Source organism: Neoarius graeffei, chromosome 11 (assembly GCF_027579695.1).
Source record: "Neoarius graeffei isolate fNeoGra1 chromosome 11, fNeoGra1.pri, whole genome shotgun sequence".
Taxonomy (NCBI): Eukaryota; Metazoa; Chordata; class Actinopteri; order Siluriformes; family Ariidae; genus Neoarius; species Neoarius graeffei.
The window spans coordinates 1,686,384-1,706,274 of record NC_083579.1 but is presented as its reverse complement, the minus strand read 5'-3'; the positions used below and the strand labels follow the sequence as shown (position 1 = coordinate 1,706,274).

The window sequence follows — 19,891 nt, the reverse complement described above, 5'->3', positions numbered from 1 at the left end:
TTGAAGTAAATGTACTTTTCTGATTGTGTCCGAGTCGTCCTGACAGTCATAAAACTCCCCTGCTCAGCAAATTGTTGTTTTACAGTGTGAATTTTAGTTATTAATGTAAATCTCAGAACACACACGCAAAACAAATAAAACAGAAGTGTAAACTGTGTTTCTCTCTCTCCTTTTTCTCTCTCTGTGTTTCTCTGTCTGTTTGTGTCTCTCGCTCTCTGTCTGTGTCTCTCTGTCGGTCTGTCTCTCTCAGGCTCAGCAGATGCTGTACGCGTGCCTGGAGAAGGTGGACATTTCGAGCACAGAGGGTTATGACCTCTTCCTCACGCAGCTGAAAGAAGGCCTGAAAAATACCTCACACGAGACGGCAGCCAATCACAAAGTGGCCAAGGTGTGATCCTCAACACTCCACACGTACACTACAGTGAGGGATCGCGGCTGTTACAGACAGGAAATGGATCAGAAAGAGTCGCGTCACTTTATTTGTACAGCACTTTTCACAGCAGATGCTGTCACAAAGCAGCTTTACAGAAAATTAAACACTTCAAACATATGAGCTGATTTTATCCCTGATGAGCGAGCCTGGTTATAGAATCGGATCACACGCTGTCAGTATAAATGCACAGGTGATTATAGAAAATCGTGCACTCTGATTGGTCGAGAGATTCAGACTATTTCTTGATGATCACCTTGAGCGAGTCAGTAAATCTCTGTGGTATAAGTGGAATAACGCACTCCTGCCTGTGAGAGGATATGAGCATGATGCACTTGGGGACATGCAGTAATGCACCACGCCAGTGTGTGTGTCCTTCCTTCCACCGGAGATTTCACTCTAATCACGTGTTAATCCTTTTGGCAACGCCAGAGTTCCAATGGCTTGATGGGGCGTGGTCTGGATCGTGCAGTAGCAACAGGGCATGGTCCAGATCGCATGGTCGTGGTGTGTGTGAACCCATTACTGAACATTTCAAAGACTTCCCCACAGCAGTGTGTGTGTGTGAGAGAGGCTGTGCTGCTGCAGCTTCATTAATTATTCATGTTCATTCAGTTCAGTTTAATACTCTGTTCTGCTTTGGCTTTGATTTTGGGTCCAGTGCAAGGTATCTTATTACACACTCTCTCTCTCACACACACACACACACACACACATACTCTTGCGTGTCAGCAAATTTGCAAGCTTCCTCAAGTACAGTGTTTCAGTATTTTTTTTTTTTTTAAAGATTTTTTTTGGGCTTTTTTCCCCTTTATTATTGGATAGGACAGTGTAGAGACAGGAAATGAGCGGGAGAGAGAGACGGGGAGGGATCGGGAAATGACCTCAGGCCGGAATTGAACCCGATTCCCCAGATTTATGGTATGGCGCCTTATCCACCTGAGCCACGACGCCCCCATTTCAGTATTTTTAACCATCATTTAGTGTTTGCTTCTACTTTATTATACATGGACACTGAATGTTTAATCTGACTGCAGTGTACATGCACCCACACACACACACACACACACACACTGCTGTTTAAGCAGCCAGTCAGGATTTAGGATAAGTTTTAATGCGATAGTGTAGTGAGTAAACACGTCCTGATAAAAATAACAAAAAATACACATTCCGCTGTGTACAAAATGTGAATACGAGTGTCCTTTCTCTCTCTCTCTCTCTCTCTCTCTCTCTCTCTCTCTCTCTCTGTCTGTTGTTCTCATTATGAAAGATGATACTTTTAGAAAAATAAGTTTAGATAAGCAAACAAAGCAAGAAAGTCAGCAAATAAATGAGAAATTAATGTATACATGTGTGTTACACACAAGATTTATTATTTATATATTTTACATTCCTCATTCATGTTTCTGTCTGTGTGTCTGTCAGTGGGCAACGGTGACGTTCCATCTGCCCCACCACGTGTTGAAGCTGGTGGCGAGTGCCATAGTGAACGAGCTGAAGAAGCTGAACCAGAACATCGCTGCTCTGTCTGTCGCCTCCTCCGTCATGGACAGGCTCTCCTACCTCTTACCCAGCGCCAGGCCGGAGCTCGGGGTCGGCCCAGGACGCTCCGTAGACCGGTCAGTCATCACCGCCTCGTGTGTGTGTGTGTGTGTGTGTGTGTGCTGAACTCTGATGTGGGTCATTTACAGAAAGCTGTGTGTTACAGCTCAGGGTAGCCAGGAGTGTTGAAGATAGGCCACACCCCTTCCAAAGTGATTAAAACAGCTCTCTGTGGGTGGTATTAATGATGGCGTGACATCAGCATTCCAGAGAAGATTTGATTGGCTGCAGATGTAGTTCACATCCCCAAGTACCATGAGTTTTTAGGGAATTGTACAAGGACTCGCTGAGTTTAATTTCACACTGCTTCATTTAAAATCTACTGCCAGGTTCATAAATATCCAGGAAGAGTAGAAAAGTGTGAACCCCTCTGCCCTGAAGATGTCTGAAGACTTATTTACAGCTTCACCTCTGACGCTGAAGACTCTTTCTATCAAGGTCACAAACATCTCACTGTTCTGGAGAAAACCTCAGCATATCGCTGATCATTTCGTTCTTTGTTAAATAACAGTGTGATCTGTTCCAGAGCGAGTGTGTTAATTATACATGAATCTGTGATGAGCAGCTGCTGTTAGTGAAAATTAATCAACACCACCTCTTCTGACCAATCAGGATCCAGACTGAGACAGCACTGTGGTGTAGGAACAGAGAGAAGATCTCATCTCATTATCTGTAGCCGCTTTATCCTGTTCTACAGGGTCGCAGGCGAGCTGGATCCTATCCCAGCTGACTACGGGCGAAAGGCGGGGTACACCCTGGACAAGTCGCCAGGTCATCACAGGGCTGACTCATAGACACAGACAACCATTCACACTCACATTCACACCTACGCTCAATTTAGAGTCACCAGTTAACCTAACCTGCATGTCTTTGGACTGTGGGGGAAACCGGAGCACCCGGAGGAAACCCACGCGGACACGGGGAGAACATGCAAACTCCGCACAGAAAGGCCCTCGCCGGGCACGGGGCTCGAACCCGGACCTTCTTGCTGTGAGGCGACAGCGCTAACCACTACACCACCGTGCCACCCCAGAGATATGAGGATGATAATAAAGGACATCTGTTGAACACAGAGGGTTACTTGTTTTAGATACAGAGGGCGTGAGTTCTCACAGGGATGTGTGTGTGTTTTGTGTTTGATTTCAGGTCTTTGATGTACAGCGAGGCAAACAGGAGAGAGACGTTCACGTCGTGGCCTCACGCCGGTTACAGGTGGGCTCAGCCCGACCCCATGGCCCAGGCCGGCTTCTACCACCAGGTACCTCCTGCACTCCAAACATCTCTCATCTCATGGGGGTGTAAATGTTTTAAACCTGTCTAATCCTGCACGCACTCCTGTACGGAGGTGTGATGGAGCATCAGAAAAGCACAGAGATCTGCTCCTGGTTTAGATTTCATCAGCAGGAATCCCCTGCACCGTGAACCGCCGAATCGAGACGGTTACCACGGAGACGACGGGACTCCATTAGATCGTGTGTCCTGTTGTCATGCCAACAGAGCCTGGTGAGCACGAGGAGAATGGCCGGCTCTGTTTTAAAGATATAAAGGGTGATCCCTCGCTGTAGGAGCGACACTCGACTGGCGTTCATGTTTGATCTCGAGTTCACGCTTGCTGCGTTCGTCTTTGTTGAGGTCTCGTTTATTTTCACTTCACGTCAGGCCTCGTTTATCAATGGTTTAGTAACGTCAGGTTTACAAAAGTTTCTGAAATGCTGATTTTCTTTGTACGTGTGTGTGTTTGTTTTGAGCACATTAAAGTGCAAAATGCGTTCCTGACACAGCTCATTAGCATTTAGTGACGCCCACAAAAAGCCATAAAAGGTGAAGTGCACATACAGCTGGGAGCACGACATGAGTGATCAGGGTAAAGGCTGGAGGGGAAAAAAAAATGTAGAAGATATTTTGACTCCTATACCAAAAAAACAAGTTTAATAGGAGCAGTGTGACTACGATTACAATTTTTATTTATTAAAAAATGGCGCCTTGGGGACGTCGTGGCTCAGGTGGATAAGGCGCCATGCCATAAATCCGGGGACCCAGGTTCGATTCCTGAGGTCATTTCCCGATCCCTCCCCGTCTCTCTCTCCCACTCATTTCCTGTCTCTACACTGTCCTATCCAATAAAGGTGCAAAAAGCCCCAAAAAAATCTTATAAAAAATGGCGCCTTGTACAGTACTCTAAAAAAATCAATTTACAGTTGCATTTAGTGTTTGTGAAATGAGTAAGTTCCTTTTGTCACTTATGTTATAGCAGCGACAAACAGTCATTCCCTCAGCAGCCTCGACTTGTTCTCTCTTTTGGAGTTAATAAGCAAAAAAACCCCCCAAAAAACGCAGCTTGTTCCATGATGTTCCTGAGAAACTGAAGAAGTGTGAACTCCTCTGTCCTGAAGATGTCGGAAAACTTTGGGAAAAGCTCCAGCTTCCTCTCTGACACTTGCACAGTGCTGACACTGGAGACTCCTTCCAGAAACATCACACACACATTTCTCCTCAAGTCCCTGTGAAGGAGCTGTTACTATAGAAACAGTAATGTATTTGAGTGAGTGTGTTAATATAATCTGACCAATCAGAATTCGGCACTGCTGTGGTGTGATGGATGGGAATAGATGTTTATGTACATGGTCATGTTTGTCCAAAAACAGGAAATGCACTTTCAGAACATCTAATGAAATGTTTTTTCCCCCTTTCTTTGCCCTCCTGGACAGCCTGCGTCTACAGGAGACGACCGGGCCATGTGCTTCACCTGCAGCGTGTGTCTGGTCTGCTGGGAGCCGACCGATGAGCCATGGTGGGGGTTCAGACACACTGACACACTGACAGTAAATCCAAAGCACTCGAGCGTTCTAAACACCCGTGTGTTCTCAGGTCTGAGCACGAGCGCCACTCGCCCAACTGCCCATTCGTCAAGGGAGAACACACCCAGAACGTTCCTCTGTCCGTCACTCTGGCCACCAGCCCCGCCCAGTTCCCCAGCTCCGACTGCTCCGATAAGATCTCCTGCTACGGCTTCGGCAGCTGCCCGCACTTTCTCGCCACCGCCACCAAGAGGGGCAAGATCTGCGTCTGGGACGTGTCCAAGCTCATGAAGGTAGAGTGGAGACGTCTCGGAGATCTGAGACGACCGTTTAAATCTCTCCGTACACACCGTCCTCGTTATTAAAGCTGAAAATAAAAGACAATTCAAGGAAAAGTCCAGCCTGAGTCACGTTCAACACCTTTTATATAAAAATATAATCTCATTTTAAGTTATATACACGTCTCATTCAATCGTGTTTTGTCTAGGGTGTATTTAATAAATTTAATAAAATGTTTTTTTTCTTTGTTTTGGCCTTGTGTAAGATTTGCATTTAAATAGATATAATTCAAAGTTACAGATTTTGAGATTTAAAAAAATATATATATCAGTAGCTTAAATATTACAAATACAGGTTTTATTTATTTAAAAAAAGTTTTCTTTTTTTAGAATTCTTAAAATTAAAAATGGTTCATTGTAATTTTAAAAAATTAATATTATTTGGTAATAATTGTTTAAAAATTTGAGAATATTTGAAATATTTCCAGTTTAACTTATTGTGATGCTACGATCAGAATTTTACAAGTGAAAAGGTAAAATTAATCAGTCAATTAATTAAAAGTTTTGAAAAATAGTAATATAACTTTAAAAATGAAGAGCATTCTGCTTTATATTCATCGTCCAACACTTAAAAATATTTATCTTAACAGCTGTCAGACAGAAACAAGACCTAAATAAACCTCACAGAGATTAAACCTGCTGCAGATCTTTCATCAAAACCTGTGAACGTTCTGTACATGAACATCTGCTTGAAATAAAACCTGAACTATTTCCACTGTTTTCACGCTGGAGGATGTGAGACACTTGTACTTATTTTCAGAGTTTTTTCTTCTGAACTTGTATATCAAGTTTAATAATAATAGCAAGAAGAATGTAAGTATAGGAAGAGTAATTAAAAACAACAGTAATGCTCAGAGAAATAAGAAAAAGGAACCATACAACTTTTATGAGTCAGAACAACAAGCCAATGACTGTGCTGGAGGCGGGGCTTGAAGAAAGAAAACCTCGCAGAACATTATACACAAAATACACAGTGTACTCTCATCCTTTCAGAAGGGTTAAAACGTACGGTCACTCTCAGGATTCATCATCTCTGTGTGTGTGTGTGTGTGTGTGTGTGCGCGTACGTGTGTAGGTGCATTTAAAGTTCGAGGTGAACCCGTATGACCCGGCCATCCTCAGGCAGCTGATCCTGTCAGGAAGTGAACAGCAGAGTGTATCTGGTTCTGATTCTCGCAGACCCACACTGACCTGGTTAGAGGACACGTCCAGCTGTTCGGACATCCCTAAACTGGAGGGGGACAGGTAATACTCTTCTACACGTCTACTCTCTTACACGGTGTTCTCCACACTTTTACATAAAATCCAGCCACAAATAAATTATTATTATAATGAGGATTTAAGTCGGACCATCTGCGTAGTGGTTTGATCTAGAGGTCTGCGCGGGTCGGATTTTTCAGTCCCGCTCCCGTCCGCGCCCGCATTGTGCAGTCCCGCCTGCGCCCGCAAAGAATTATGATTTTCAGTCCCACTCCCGCCCGCGCCTGCCATATTTTGTCCCACTCCCGCCCGCAAATCCCGCATGATGCAGACGTTCGCGTTATTTCTCAGGAAAGTTCTTGTCTTGACACAGCGTGATGATGCCCCGCCCCCTACTTTGAGTGGATTTGAGCATAAATATCTACAGCTCACGTTCACGTTTGTTATTATTTACCTTGTTTCTGAATTCAGCATGTAGTGTCTCTAATAATAATAATAATAATAATAATTAGTGTTGTCAAGCGATTAAAATATTTAATCGCAAATCGCACATTTTTATCACATGAGAAACCATTGTAATTCTCTGATCAGCATAAAAAAGTGAATGGGCTTGCTTTGTACCAATGGTGTTTTTTTTAATTGCAAAGCAGAGCTAGTAAGAGAAGTGAATTGATTTACTGCTTGAGTTAGTCTACAACTCTAATCAGAGAGACAGGTTACACAGTGCCGGTAGGCTTGACTCTGCTATCCCAGAAATCCTTCCTGTAATATGCAAATTTGGCCACCTCTGATTGGATGAATTTCTGGGATAGCATTGAGTCAAGCCTACCGTCACTGTGTAACCTGTCTCTCTGATTAGAGTTGTAGACTAACGCAAGCAGTAAATCACTTCACTCATGGTTCTCTTGCTAGCTGGGTGTGAACTGCGAGTCATTAGAGTGATCAAAGGATTTCCCGTTAGGGTGATCAATGGCAAATTTAAGATGCCATTCCTCACTCAATCTGGCAATCTGACTCTCTCTGCAAATGTAGGCATCTTAAAATGTTTTTATTAATGCCAAATAAAATATCCAGCACAAATTATATATGATAGACATAAATTAATAATTTATAAATTTTATTTCAAACACGTTTTTAGTTAGCGGGACTGAAGCTTATCACCGCTCCCGCCCGCGCCGCATATGTGCACTCCCGCTCCCGCCCGCGCGTGCATATGTGCACTTCCGGTCCCGCCCGCGCCCGCAATGAGCTTTCAAAATTTGTCCCGCGCCGCACTGCTTTGCGGCGGGTCCCGCGGGACTCCTGCGGGAGTGCAGGGCTCTAGTTTGATCTCCGTTTTACGTTAAAACATGACAGGGTTGCCAGATGCACTACATCCTAGAAACACTGACTCCTCCTTTTCTGCATTTCTGATCTTACCAGTGTCTAATCGTGGCTTGTGTTGGGAAATGTATTATTATATTAATAAATTAAGAATGCCATACTAACACTTGCTCATCTAATACAATGTAGGTACCGTTTTCCTAAAGCAGTGTAAAAGAGGTTTTATTTTCACACGTTTACTTTGAAATAGCACGAACGGATGGAACGCTCGTGTGCATACATTACGACCCCCAGACCCTGATCTAATCACACTGATCCTGACCATGTTAAAGATGAAACATTTCTCATGTTATCTCGGATACCTCACTCCAGCTAAACTCATCCCGAGCTCGGGTGTGTTGGAAATATTAAATTAATTTACTTCCTTTCTGTGTCAGATAAAGGTTGATTTTAAGGCAGGATGTTACTCTGAGCCTTATTTTCCTCTCGTGTGTAATGATCTAAAGCCACATTTAAACCGTTGTTTCTTTTTCTTTCCACAGTGATGATCAGCTGGAGGACTCGGACAGTGAAGAACAATCCAGATCCGAGTCCGTCACAGGTACCGACAATTCCTTCATTACGCATATTAATGTGAAAGGTTTGTGTAATGCAGTGTTTATTATTTATTGTTAATACACTGCAACCCCACTATAATGAACTTTTCTTTTACTATGAACCTTCACATAAAATGAACTTGGGTCGTGTTTCCACCTTTAATGACAGTGAGTCGGGGTCTTAAAAAAAAAAATCACTGATCCATGCGCTCCTCTTCCCCCAGAGGCAGGCAGTCCGTAATCAAGTCCACAGTCAAGTTAACAATACGTGTTAACGCTATAAAACAAAGGCTTAACGAGCCTCGCTTAGGTGTTGATCATTAACAATTATCAAGAACGCTGATCACTGACTTTTAAAAAAAACAAACAAAAAAACCCTTAACAGGACTTTATTTTACGAGCTAAAAGCAGTTTTACTCGAGTCTTTACTCTGTAAGCACTGTTGTCATGGGTACTCGTTGTCACGTCCATGCGCATTGGTGCTCTGAGCACCATTAGTACTAATTACCATGCACCTGTTCCAGATTGGAGCACAATCACAGCGCATGCTTATCAGAACTCTCTAAACACACAGCTGTTGTGAAGTATACATGCTGTACAGAGTGTCTCACATTACTAAGCCTTTGTATCTGTGTATTGCTTTACTGGTTTTTGATTCGCTTTTATATTTTGGACTTTGCTTTTGTGATTATCTCTGATATTCTGTTTGTGCCTCACTCAACCGTTGGCTGTTCCATGACTCTGCCTTTGTGTTACATGTTTGAACCGTTTGCCTGCCTGTTTGTAAATAAACACTCTTCCTGCGATTACGTCCGTCATTCACCTCCATTATATGACACTAGTAAACATAAGATCCTCTCCGCCAAAGACAAACTTCATATCCTGGAGCGTCTAAAGCGCAGTGAGAAAGCAGCAAATTTATCTAAAGAATACGATATCCTGAAAAATTCAATTTCAGCTTTTAAAGAGAGCGCGCTCTGAGATTTCGTCCATAACTGCACTCAACATGACGAGCTGGAAAGAAAGATGCTGCTGTGACTTCTTTCCGTCACTTCGTAAATATGTAAATGAATTCAGCGTAAATATAAATGAAACACAGTTGGTCCTCTTTTGTGTAAGAGTGAGTGTTTCGTGTGACGAGTGGCTCCATTTCAGTATTACAAACTTTTTTTGGTATAACAAACTATCTGGACATTTCCAAGCAGCTCGTTATTGCGGGGTTACAGTGTACTTAATCGTTTTAATTTATATCTCTCTTTACACTTGTTTATGATGAGTGAATAAATACATTTTAACATTTAACCCAGAAGGGCTTTTTAGTTTTGAAGAAATTATCCTTTTTTTTTTTTTAAACAATTAAAATAATTCAATATTAGAAGCCTCACCAGACTGAATTAAATATTCATGCTGAGTTATTCTGGCTGATTTATTACTGCTGTAAGGAAATTTCTCGACTGCTGCAGCCTTACATTTACATCATCCTATTAAAAATGCTAAATTATATCAGCCAGTGATGTGTAAATGTGGAATCATCCACAGTTCTGTTTAGTTTAAGGTTTAAATATACATTTTTTTGTTTGTTTGTTTGTTTATAAATTAGTCTAAACCCTGGAAATTAAATAAAGTTTCTCTCAGATAAAATATGATATACACATTAGATGAGGAGAACAATTATTCCTGTGTGTTTGTGTTTTCAGGGCCGCTGGGTCCGAAGGAGAGCATGGAGGTGAGTGTGGGTGTGACGGCTCTGAGCGTGCTCCAGCAGCCCGAGAAGCTCCAGTGGGAGGTGGTAGCCAGCGTCCTGGAGGACACCGTTAAAGACCTGGAGGAACTGGGCGCGAACCCTCCTCATGCACTTGGTCCCTCCAAAGTGGACAAACCCATCAAGGACAAACCCGTTGAGCAGCACAACATTCCCTTCCCATGCTTGCTGGCCGGAGGTTTACTGAGCTACCGTTCGGCCGCCAGCTCCCCAATCCTGGCCCCGTCCCAGTCCCATCGCCCCCTGGAAAACCCCTTAAGGACTCCCACTCCGGCCCCTGAGGGTCTTTCACCTGATCAAGGGCCAATGGAGATTGAAACTTGCACCTTCCCCTCTGAACTGGGTTCTCCGGGTACGCTGGTGCGCCGGACGCTCCCGGTTCTCCTCCTCTACAGCATCAAAGAGGCGGACGAGAAGTCTCCCGGGAAAGTTTTCTCCCAAATGAACAATCTGATGGGAAAAGGGCTGCATGATGAAGGCTTCACCGTCCCTCAGATCATTGAGATGGAGTTTGATACGCACGAGCAGCTTCTGCTCCAGGACCCGCCCGTCACGTACATCCAACAGTTTGCAGACGCGGCGGTCACGCTAGATGGCGATAAGTGGAACTCGCCGAGACCGGGTACGTTAGTGCAATGCCTTCGCCTCCCTAAATCTCTCGAGGACGAGAACCTTTACGTGGACTCCATCACTCCCTGCAGTGACGGCGCTCACCTGCTCGTCGTCCTGCAGCCCTTCTCTGTCGAATCGCTCAACGCTATTAACCAAGTGGAGGCGCTGAACACGCTAAACCGCCTGCATTCGGCTCTGTGTAGAAGTCGGAAAGGCCAGACGATGGCTAACGGACATCAGGGACACGCCAGCACCTCGCAGAGCCAGACGCCGCTCATCCTGCCTCCTTTAGAGCAGCTGGATCAGCCGCACTCCTCCAGGCCACTAGGGGGCAGCGGAGGAGGTGGCTATTTGGCGCTCTACAAACTGAACTACTCCACACGCATCGTCACGCTCGAGGAGGAACCTGTGAAGGTCCAGCAGATCCGAGATCCGAGGGACGCCATCACGTCACTGCTCCTGCTCCCGCCAGACGTGCTGGACGCGAGGGAGGACGATGCAGAGGAGACGTCCGAGGAGTCTACTCCGTTGGGGGTGAAAAACGGTGCTGGGACTGGAATTCCTGCTCCGGCGGGATCGGGGAAGGAAAAGAGGTCAGACGTGGTCGGACTGGGCCATTTGGTGGTCACGACACAAGCAGGGTACGTGATGATCCTGGACCTGTCCACTCTGGAGGTGCTGGCCAAAGTGGAACCGTCAAAGAAAGACGGGATGGAAGAAGTGGATCCCTTTGTCTCCGTCACTTACTGCTCCGGCACGGATCGCTTGTGTGCCTGCACGAGAGGTAAACGCTCTTAAAGGGACAGCGACAATGTTTTGAGAAAGCGTTACAGAAGTATCGGTGGTGCGTGGACTTGTTCACGTGATCTAAACATGTGTTTGGGATGTACACTACCGTTCAAAAGTTTGGGGTCGCTTTGAAATGTCCTTATTTTTGAAAGAAAAGCACTGTTCTTTTCAATGCAGATCACTTTAAACTAATCAGAAATCCACTCTATACATTGCTAATGTGGTAAATTACTATTCTAGCTGCAAATGTCTGGTTTTTGGTGCAATATCTCCATAGGTGTATAGAGGCCCATTTCCAGCAACTCTCACTCCAGTGTTCTAATGGTACAATGTGTTTGCTCATTGCCTCAGAAGGCTAATGGATGATTAGAAAACCCTTGTACAATCATGTTAGCACAGCTGAAAACAGTTGAGCTCTTTAGGTGGTGTTTACATTAGACTAGACCCCGAAGCCGTTTGTTTTCAGGATAATGGCTGGCTGATGAAATTATTGGCTGGCTAGCTGACTCAGCCAAAACCTTAATGGCTGCTGCAGCCACCAAAATGTTTATGGCTACAAATGGCTGATACTGGACGTCACTGTGTGGCATATATCCGGGCGAACAGATCAAACAAATGGGGGGAATAAATAGCAAATTACCACAGGTCCCCTGGTCTCTTACTTCATTGTAAATATAAATCTAGCAAGATTGTAGTTCAATGCTAATAATAAGCTAATCTGGATTGTTCGAGGAAGGCATCTAGCTATCTACTCTCACTAGCAATGACCAGTGAAGGACTGGCAGCTATCTTACTACGATGAAAGTAGAGTGGTGGAGTACTTTTTTTTTTATCAATCTCGAAGTATGTGAAACAAACAAACAAACAAAAAAAATACCTTTACACTTTCCCTCAGCAGCGGCAAAGAATGCAGCCATCTCGTCGATATCGGAGTCGATTGATGCTCTGGGTGGGTTCCCGGGTTCCCCAGTGTATCGTGGTAACGGTGTGAGGGGCGGGAAGCCAGACAGGTAGTCACAACGGCAAGCTTGTGGTGGCTCTCTGTGCTGTGATATCAGTTCTAAATCTCTACAGTGTATGCCTATACGTCTCTATTGTGTTACTACTAGTGTGTACAGTTGATCATGTTTGTGTCACTTTTCTTGTAGCTCATGATGTGGATAAACCCATTATTTGATGTACACAATTCTTAGTGGCTCAGCCAAATTTTATTAGATAGCGGCTCAAATTGGCTTACAAAATTATTGGCTGGCGGCGGCTCAAATTCTAAATGGCGGTTTTAGCGGCGCCTGGCGGCAGCTTCGGGGTCTACATTAGACCATATCAGTGGATCATCAGATTAACGTTTTTAAAACGATTCGCGTGCATACAGCAACGCCAATACACGGATACGCTAATCACATGACTAATTAGACGGCACGTCACATAATCCCAGTGCATATCGGGCATGCGCGAGTCACTCACCACTTGCAAGTGGAAGGATGGCAAGCAAACACCTTCTCCAGCAGATAAACACACCTGGCTGTGATGTTCATGTTCTCACTGAGTTTAAGCGCCTGAAGGAGGTAAATAAGTTGAAATGTGTAAATAAACCTCAGTGCGGCTCAGCGCTTCCTCCTGCGCTCCAAATCACTCCGCCCTGAACAGCGAGTGCCCTCTGGAGGGTGCGCACTCCGGCCCTGCGCAGCTCACAGAGCGCGCGAGTGAAGCGCACGAGCAGTGATTTGGGACTGAGCCGCTGTGTGTCGTTTCCTGTAGTCCGCGCCGGTTTTCAGCAGTCGTGTCACATGACCAACGCGGCATGACCAACGCCAGCGAATCAGGAAGGTGGATATCACAGTGACGTTATCCAATGACGACGTCAGTTAGAGCTCAGCACTGCGTTTCCTCGTTCCTCAATGTTTACACAGCACCGGATCAGATACGAACTGGGTTGAATACGTGGGCCCTGGCGGATTCAAGTTGTTCCGCCTGTGGAGTCGTTTCCCGGCGTTTTAATGTGCACGGACAGTGCATCCGCGACGAAAACGAGACGGATACGGTCTAATGTAAACACCACCTTAGAGAAGCTATAAAACTGACCTTCCTTTGAGCAGATTGAGTTTCTGGAGCATCACATTTGTGGGGTCGATTAAATGCTCAAAATGGCCAGAAAAATGTCTTGACTATATTTTCTATTCATTTTACAACTTATGGTGGGAAATAAAAGTGTGACTTTTCATGGAAAACACAAAATTGTCTGGGTGACCCCAAACTTTTGAACGGTAGTGTAGCTTCACGGAACAGGCTTCAGATGCACGTCGCGTTTGTTTAATTGCTCGCATAGATAAAGCACAACGAGTGTGCTGATGAACGTAGATACAAACTAATCTTAATCAAATTTTACACGTTTAGATGAAGTGTGCATTAATGCAGTTCCGGTTAGTTGTAGAAAAACAGTCGTGCGAGAGCTTGAGAGTTTGTTTGGCACACGTTGCGTTTAGGAGTCGCTTCTTCACCATTTAGTTGTCATTTACAGCTCTGTGAGCTTTGCCTTTTTTGGAGTTTTTGGGTGTGGCTAAATGTAAATCAGCTGTGCTGTAAATGCGTTTGGGGATCTACGACTGATTTACTGTCTCAGGGTTTCACACGGGAGGACGAAGAAAATCAGCAGGAACAGGAGGTTTGATGGTTTCATCATGGAGACATGTAAACACCCCCCCCCATTTATTTATTTATTTATTAATTAATTAAAAAGATGTGAAGTAGATTTTTATAGAAGCTTAATAAAACTTGTAACTTGGGCAGTTTAAAGATGAACACACCCATTATTTTGGACTGTACAATTTATAAAAAACAAATTTTTCTTCATATAAAATGATACACTTAAAAAAAAAAAAGATACTTGTTTAGGGGTGTTTTTTTAAATTATTTTTTTTTAATGTGGGACAGTGCAATGATTTTATTATTATTTCTAGGTTAAAAAAGTGTTACTCATTATATCAGAATATATACGAGCCAGTCACATTTTAATATGCAAATGCAGGCTGTGCAGAATCGGGCTTTATCCAGGAAGGGGGTGTGGTGTGGGTTTGAGGGGTCGTGCAGTGTTTATATAATTAGGGTTATTTTGAAGAGGGTAAAAAAAGTTTTATTAGCCATTGTCTAGGTGTTGTTAGATCCCCCCCCCCGTTTATTGCCGTGTTCTTGCTGCTGACTGTACTCTTGTCGCGTCCACAAAGGGAAATTCCCTCCAGTCACTATGATGCATCTCTGAATGTTCTTATTTTGACCTGAACGCTTTCTCGTGAAGTCAGAGTTAATATTTCACGTGTTGTGAAGAGGAATAAGTGTTTACTGTGTGCTCTTCACATCATTTTCTCCTCTGTAAGGTGGAGAGCTTCATTTCCTTCAAATTGGAGGGGTGTGTGATGATATTGATGACGCCGACATTTTTGTCGATGGCCCCGTTTCTAAAGGGGTCGAGCAGCTGCTGGAGGGAGCAAAACCCTCGTCTAATCCATCGAGCCCCGGCATCACAGGTACAACACCATCGCACTGCATCATCGCCTCGGAGCGGTAACTGGCCGTCAGGATACAGGAGAGACATGTTCATTCTCTCTGTGTGTGTGTGTGTGTGTGTGTGTGTGTATAGGAGTTGACCTCCTGGTGGAGCAGCCCCTGAGCGTGGAGACGCTGTCCTCGTTGGTGGAGCTGACGCGCTTTGAGACGTTAACGCCGCGCTTCTCGGCCACAGTGCCACCCTGCTGGGTGGAGGTGCAGCAGGAGCAGCAGCAGAGACGCCACCCTCAACACCTCCACCAACAACACCATGGAGACGCTGCTCAGCACACACGCACCTGGAAACTGCAGAGCGATAGGTGTGTGTGTGTGTGTGTGTGTGTGTACACACACTTATTAATGATGAGCATTATTAGCCTGACTGCACCCCGTCATTAACCCTGACTGTCCTGCTCCGATTTCAGCACCAGCTGGGATGAGCACGTGTTTGAGCTGGTTCTGCCCAAAGCCTGCATGGTGGGACACGTGGACTTCAAGTTTGTGCTCAATGCCAGTATCACCAACATTCCTCAGATCCAGGTCACGCTGCTGAAGAATAAAGCGCCCGGCCTCGGAAAGGGCAGCGGTGAGGATGAGATGCGCTGCTCTATGGCTGTGATGTAGCTCAGGAGATTATCCTCAGATTATCCTCAGATTATCTTTTACATTAACCACAGATTGAATTTGAATATTTTCCAGTAAATTGGTGGTTAATTTGTTAATCAAACATTTATGTATTGAGAAAAAAAGACAATATGGCCTTTGCGATGTTTTATGTTTGTTAATGAAGCCTGTGCTCCTCCCTCAGAGTCCGCGGTCGATCGTCAGATCGTCTTCCCTCTGTCTCACTCGCTGCAGACCAACGGGGAGAGGAACGGTCAGCCCCTACTGCACGACTTCACCGATGACATCCAGTTCATGGACATCGAGGAGACCGGGGGTACAGCACACGCGCGCGCACACGTTCAGCTCCTCACACGTTCCTCACTGCTCTAACGAAAGGAACAGTTTGTGTTCACCTGAAAGTTTGTTCATGTATTTTTACACCTGAGCTACAACACGAGTGTAGTTCACAAGTAATACATTTTAAACATGGTGTCTAATTTCTAAATATGTCTCGGTAATTAAAGATCATGCTCTACCTACCAGTCATGCTTAAACCTCATTCGTTAAATGAAAACTGATTACTCTGCATGTGTGTAGGATCCAGGCTGTGTCCATTCCTGGAGGACCATAAAGAGGACATCCTGTGTGGCCCCGTGTGGTTGGCCAGCGGTCTCGACCTTTCGGGTCACGCCGGGATGCTGAGCCTCACCAGCCCCAAACTTGTTAAAGGTGCGGTCCACTTTAAACCACTTATAGTCTCACTGTGACTCTCCTTCGCTTTGACGGAGTCTCTGGTGTGTGTGTGTGTAGGTATGGCAGGAGGAAAGTACCGATCGTTCCTGGTCCATATAAAGGCGGTGTGTGAGAAGGGACCGGAGGAGAGTCCACGCCGAATCGTGCGCATGACTCCCACCAAACCCCAATGCAGCAACAAAACACACTCGCTTTCCTCCCTACTGCAGAAAGCCCAGGCGTCTAAGGTACACGCAGGGATGACGTGCCATAGTGTTCGATTTAATTTAAGTACGCTGTATTTCTATTTCTGACGTAAACCTGTTTTCAGGAAAAGGCCTCCACGTCCAAATCAGATCCTCAGGTAGCCTCGAAAAAGCCGGATAACCTGCGGGGCTGTGACCTGCTACTGGAGGTTTCCATCACCATCAGGAGGTTTAAGAAGACGTCCGTACCCAAAGAAAGGTCTGTGATCTGTGGTTTAGTTTAAAACAAAAAACCACCTGCTTCTCTAAGCCACCTGGAGGCGTGGCCTGTTCCATAACCTTTGATTCACTTTACCACATCATAACTAATTCCTCTGTGTTGCTTCCATGTTGAGAGCTTACTCAGGAAGGGTGTGTGTGTGTGTGTGTGTGTGTAGAGTCCAGCGGTGTGCGATGCTGCAGTTCCCCGAGCTGCAGGAGAGGCTGCTGTCCGCTCTGTGTGAGCGCAGTGAGGAGAACTCGCCCTCAGAACACGCTCAGAGCCTCATCCTCGACGTCCTCTGCTGGCTGGCCGGCGTTTACACTAACGGACCCTGCAGGTACTCGCACGCTTTACACGTTAAACATGTTCACACACAGGGGTGGTCCTGTTTTAGATTCCCACTGGGTGATAAACCTGTCGAAAAATGTCTCAGTTTCACCAAATTAATCAGCCTCCGGAAAACACACTTTAAAAAAAAAATGAAAGCTCCTCTTTATTCAGACGTTTTGTGTACAGACGTCTTGTGGAAGCCAAACGGAAGGAAACATTTCTGGTGGAATTGTAAAGGATTCTGAAATGCTGATTTTCTTTGTACTCGTGTGCGTACGTTGATCAGGGTGTGTTCCTGATGCAGCTCATTTGCATGTAGTGACGCCCATAAAAGGTAAAGTATACAGAGAGCTTGGAGAATGAAATGAGCTCTCAGGGTAAAGGCTGAGAAACAGGAGTGGAAGTTATTTTGACTCCCTTCTATACCAATGAAGGATAATAATTCATGATAATTTATTATTATTATTATTATTATTATTAATAAACGAGCACTAAATCCTCGTGCTTGTTCACGTCTCTGTGCAGACAGACTGCCCCGCCCTCTGTTTGTACACCTCCTGGTTTTTTTTTTTAAAAATCATAACAGTGATTTAGTTTTATTCGTCTTAATTTATGGGTTTGCATCGACTCACTTTCTTTATTTTTTTGATATATTTAATTACAACCAATAAAACAAAGCAGCTGGTTTTCCCTAAATGTTCTGGAAGGTTCTCTTAGTCCCTGATCTAGTGAACTAGCATGAGGATGTGCTTATGATCAAGTCTCTAAAGCTCTTCTAGAAGTCTCTCCGGAGAAGGGCGTCGGCTAAACACCATAAACATCAACAGTTTGAACTCCACAAAATATTCCAGATATTAAAGTGCAGTAATCCAGGCAGATAATATGATCTGAAGTCCACCAGGTTGAGGTTTATGTTAGTTAGTTAGTTATAGTGTGGGAGTTTTCCTAAGATTATGTTAATATTTTATTTAATATAAGATTGAATAATTTACGATAAGAGCCGTACTTATTATACAGGACACAGAAAAAGCATTAAATCGTTCTGATTTTGGATAAATTATTGAATCCAGTGATGCTGCACTGTTTCTCATGGAGTTTATTTTGTCTATCTGTAATAAATTTGTCACTGCAGCCTTAAAGAAGGGAAGGAGGGCCTTCAGGCCAAAACCAGGAAACGTCTGGGTGATATCGTCCGTGTGTGTTTTTTCCAAGCGGGACGCAGCATCGCTCACAAATGCGCCCGCTTTCTTGCACTTTGTATAAGGTACAAGGTTCTCACACAGCATCCCGGTTTACTCCTTGCTTTACTGTCGTACTACAGCCTCATGAATCAGACACACAGGCTTTTATTTTGTCATTTCTGACTCTGAAATCTGCTCTCATAATTATTATTAAAGTTTTGATAAATATAAGCCAATCTATTTTAATATTTTTATTTTATTCATTTATATCCCTAAATAGATCAATTATATACGTCAGAATTTAATCAATCATTTTTTGAACACCATGTTGTATTTTCTTGATTAAACACTAACAAGTGTAAGATCATTTCATGGAATAATTAGTTTGAACATCATCTAAAGACTCGATTTGTGGTTAAAATGTCATTTTATGAACAGGATAAATTTTTTTTTTTAAAAATTGAATGCAAATATATTTGTAAGATCAATTTTTTTTTTCAAAAGAGAATTTTTTTTTTTTCAAATATTAAAATTTTTATTTTATTCCCCTGAGGATGTCGCATAACATTTTGCCTCGATCCTAAGGCGAGTCTTTATCTACAGCTCAATACACAAATTAAATGATAAGCTAACGAGATCTTGTGATATCTTTTTTTTTTTTTTTTTTTTTAAATAGTTTAAGCTGCTTCCTCTCAGATTACATCATTAACATTGTAAAATGTTAAACATTTTGTACAGATTTAATCTATTATTCTTGCCTTTGAGTGTTGTTGCTCTGCTGTAGAACTCAACCCCCTGTCCCTCACAGGATGTCCTGCTCACTGTGAGTGTGAGAGTGTTAATGTGGATAAACCCTGAGCAGGGTTCTGTTAGAGCTCCGTGTTGAGTTCACCGACTCTGTGCTGTTGTGTTTGTGCAGTAACGGTAAAGGGGAGGTGAATCAGCAGGGCTTCGGTCAGGCGCTGTTAAAGGCCCTGCTGGATAACATGCCTTATTTACCTGCTGCAGCGACCGGAGGTAACCACGCCACTCCTTCTGTTTCATTTCTGTAGTGCATCGTTATTGTTGAGCGTGTACTGTTACAGTAGGATCTCATTCTCACAGTCTGGACAGATAAACTAACACAGTTATTAAAAACACAACTTGTCAAAAATGCTCCGTCCTGAAGATGTAAAGTTACAGCTTTACCTCTCTGTGTGTGTGTGTGTGTGTGTGTGTAGGTTCTGTGTACTGGTACTTTGTGCTGTTAAACTATGTGAAAGATGAAGACTTGGCGAGCTGCAGTACAGCCTGCGCGTCTCTGCTAACGGCGGCGTCACGGCAGCTTCAGGAGCGTCTCACTCCACTGGAGGCTCTGTTACAGACCAGGTCAGAGAACTCGCCTCAACACACACACACACACACACACACACATGCGCTAGCAGGTGACGAGTCTCATGTCACTTTTTACAACTGTGTGTGCACTGTGGACATAGTGACTGTCACTGGTTTTGCTTGAGGGTGTGGTGTTGAGAAAATGAACGTTTTTTTTTTTTTGTGTGTGTACAGGTACGGTCTGTACGGTTCCCCATTTGACCCGGTTCT

At 44.2% G+C, this 19,891-nt stretch overlaps 1 protein-coding gene across 9 annotated transcripts in view; it reads left to right on the top strand.

The window, feature by feature from the left end:
- birc6 (baculoviral IAP repeat containing 6) overlaps positions 1–19,891 on the top strand; it is a 133,310-nt gene that overhangs the window by 15,766 nt on the left and 97,653 nt on the right. For all 9 annotated transcript variants that reach the window (XM_060933236.1, XM_060933233.1, XM_060933231.1 and 6 more), the window contains exons 3-22: positions 251–388; positions 1,856–2,049; positions 3,179–3,290; positions 4,741–4,823; positions 4,901–5,123; positions 6,244–6,413; positions 8,234–8,292; positions 9,985–11,445; positions 14,822–14,971; positions 15,085–15,310; positions 15,416–15,576; positions 15,799–15,930; positions 16,194–16,325; positions 16,407–16,576; positions 16,660–16,793; positions 16,972–17,133; positions 18,259–18,390; positions 19,227–19,324; positions 19,528–19,675; positions 19,856–19,891. The exon at positions 19,856–19,891 is cut by the window's right edge and continues 95 nt beyond it. In XM_060933236.1, coding sequence (XP_060789219.1) covers positions 251–388; positions 1,856–2,049; positions 3,179–3,290; positions 4,741–4,823; positions 4,901–5,123; positions 6,244–6,413; positions 8,234–8,292; positions 9,985–11,445; positions 14,822–14,971; positions 15,085–15,310; positions 15,416–15,576; positions 15,799–15,930; positions 16,194–16,325; positions 16,407–16,576; positions 16,660–16,793; positions 16,972–17,133; positions 18,259–18,390; positions 19,227–19,324; positions 19,528–19,675; positions 19,856–19,891 — 4,121 coding nt within the window. The remainder of the gene's footprint in view (positions 1–250; positions 389–1,855; positions 2,050–3,178; positions 3,291–4,740; positions 4,824–4,900; positions 5,124–6,243; positions 6,414–8,233; positions 8,293–9,984; positions 11,446–14,821; positions 14,972–15,084; positions 15,311–15,415; positions 15,577–15,798; positions 15,931–16,193; positions 16,326–16,406; positions 16,577–16,659; positions 16,794–16,971; positions 17,134–18,258; positions 18,391–19,226; positions 19,325–19,527; positions 19,676–19,855) is intronic.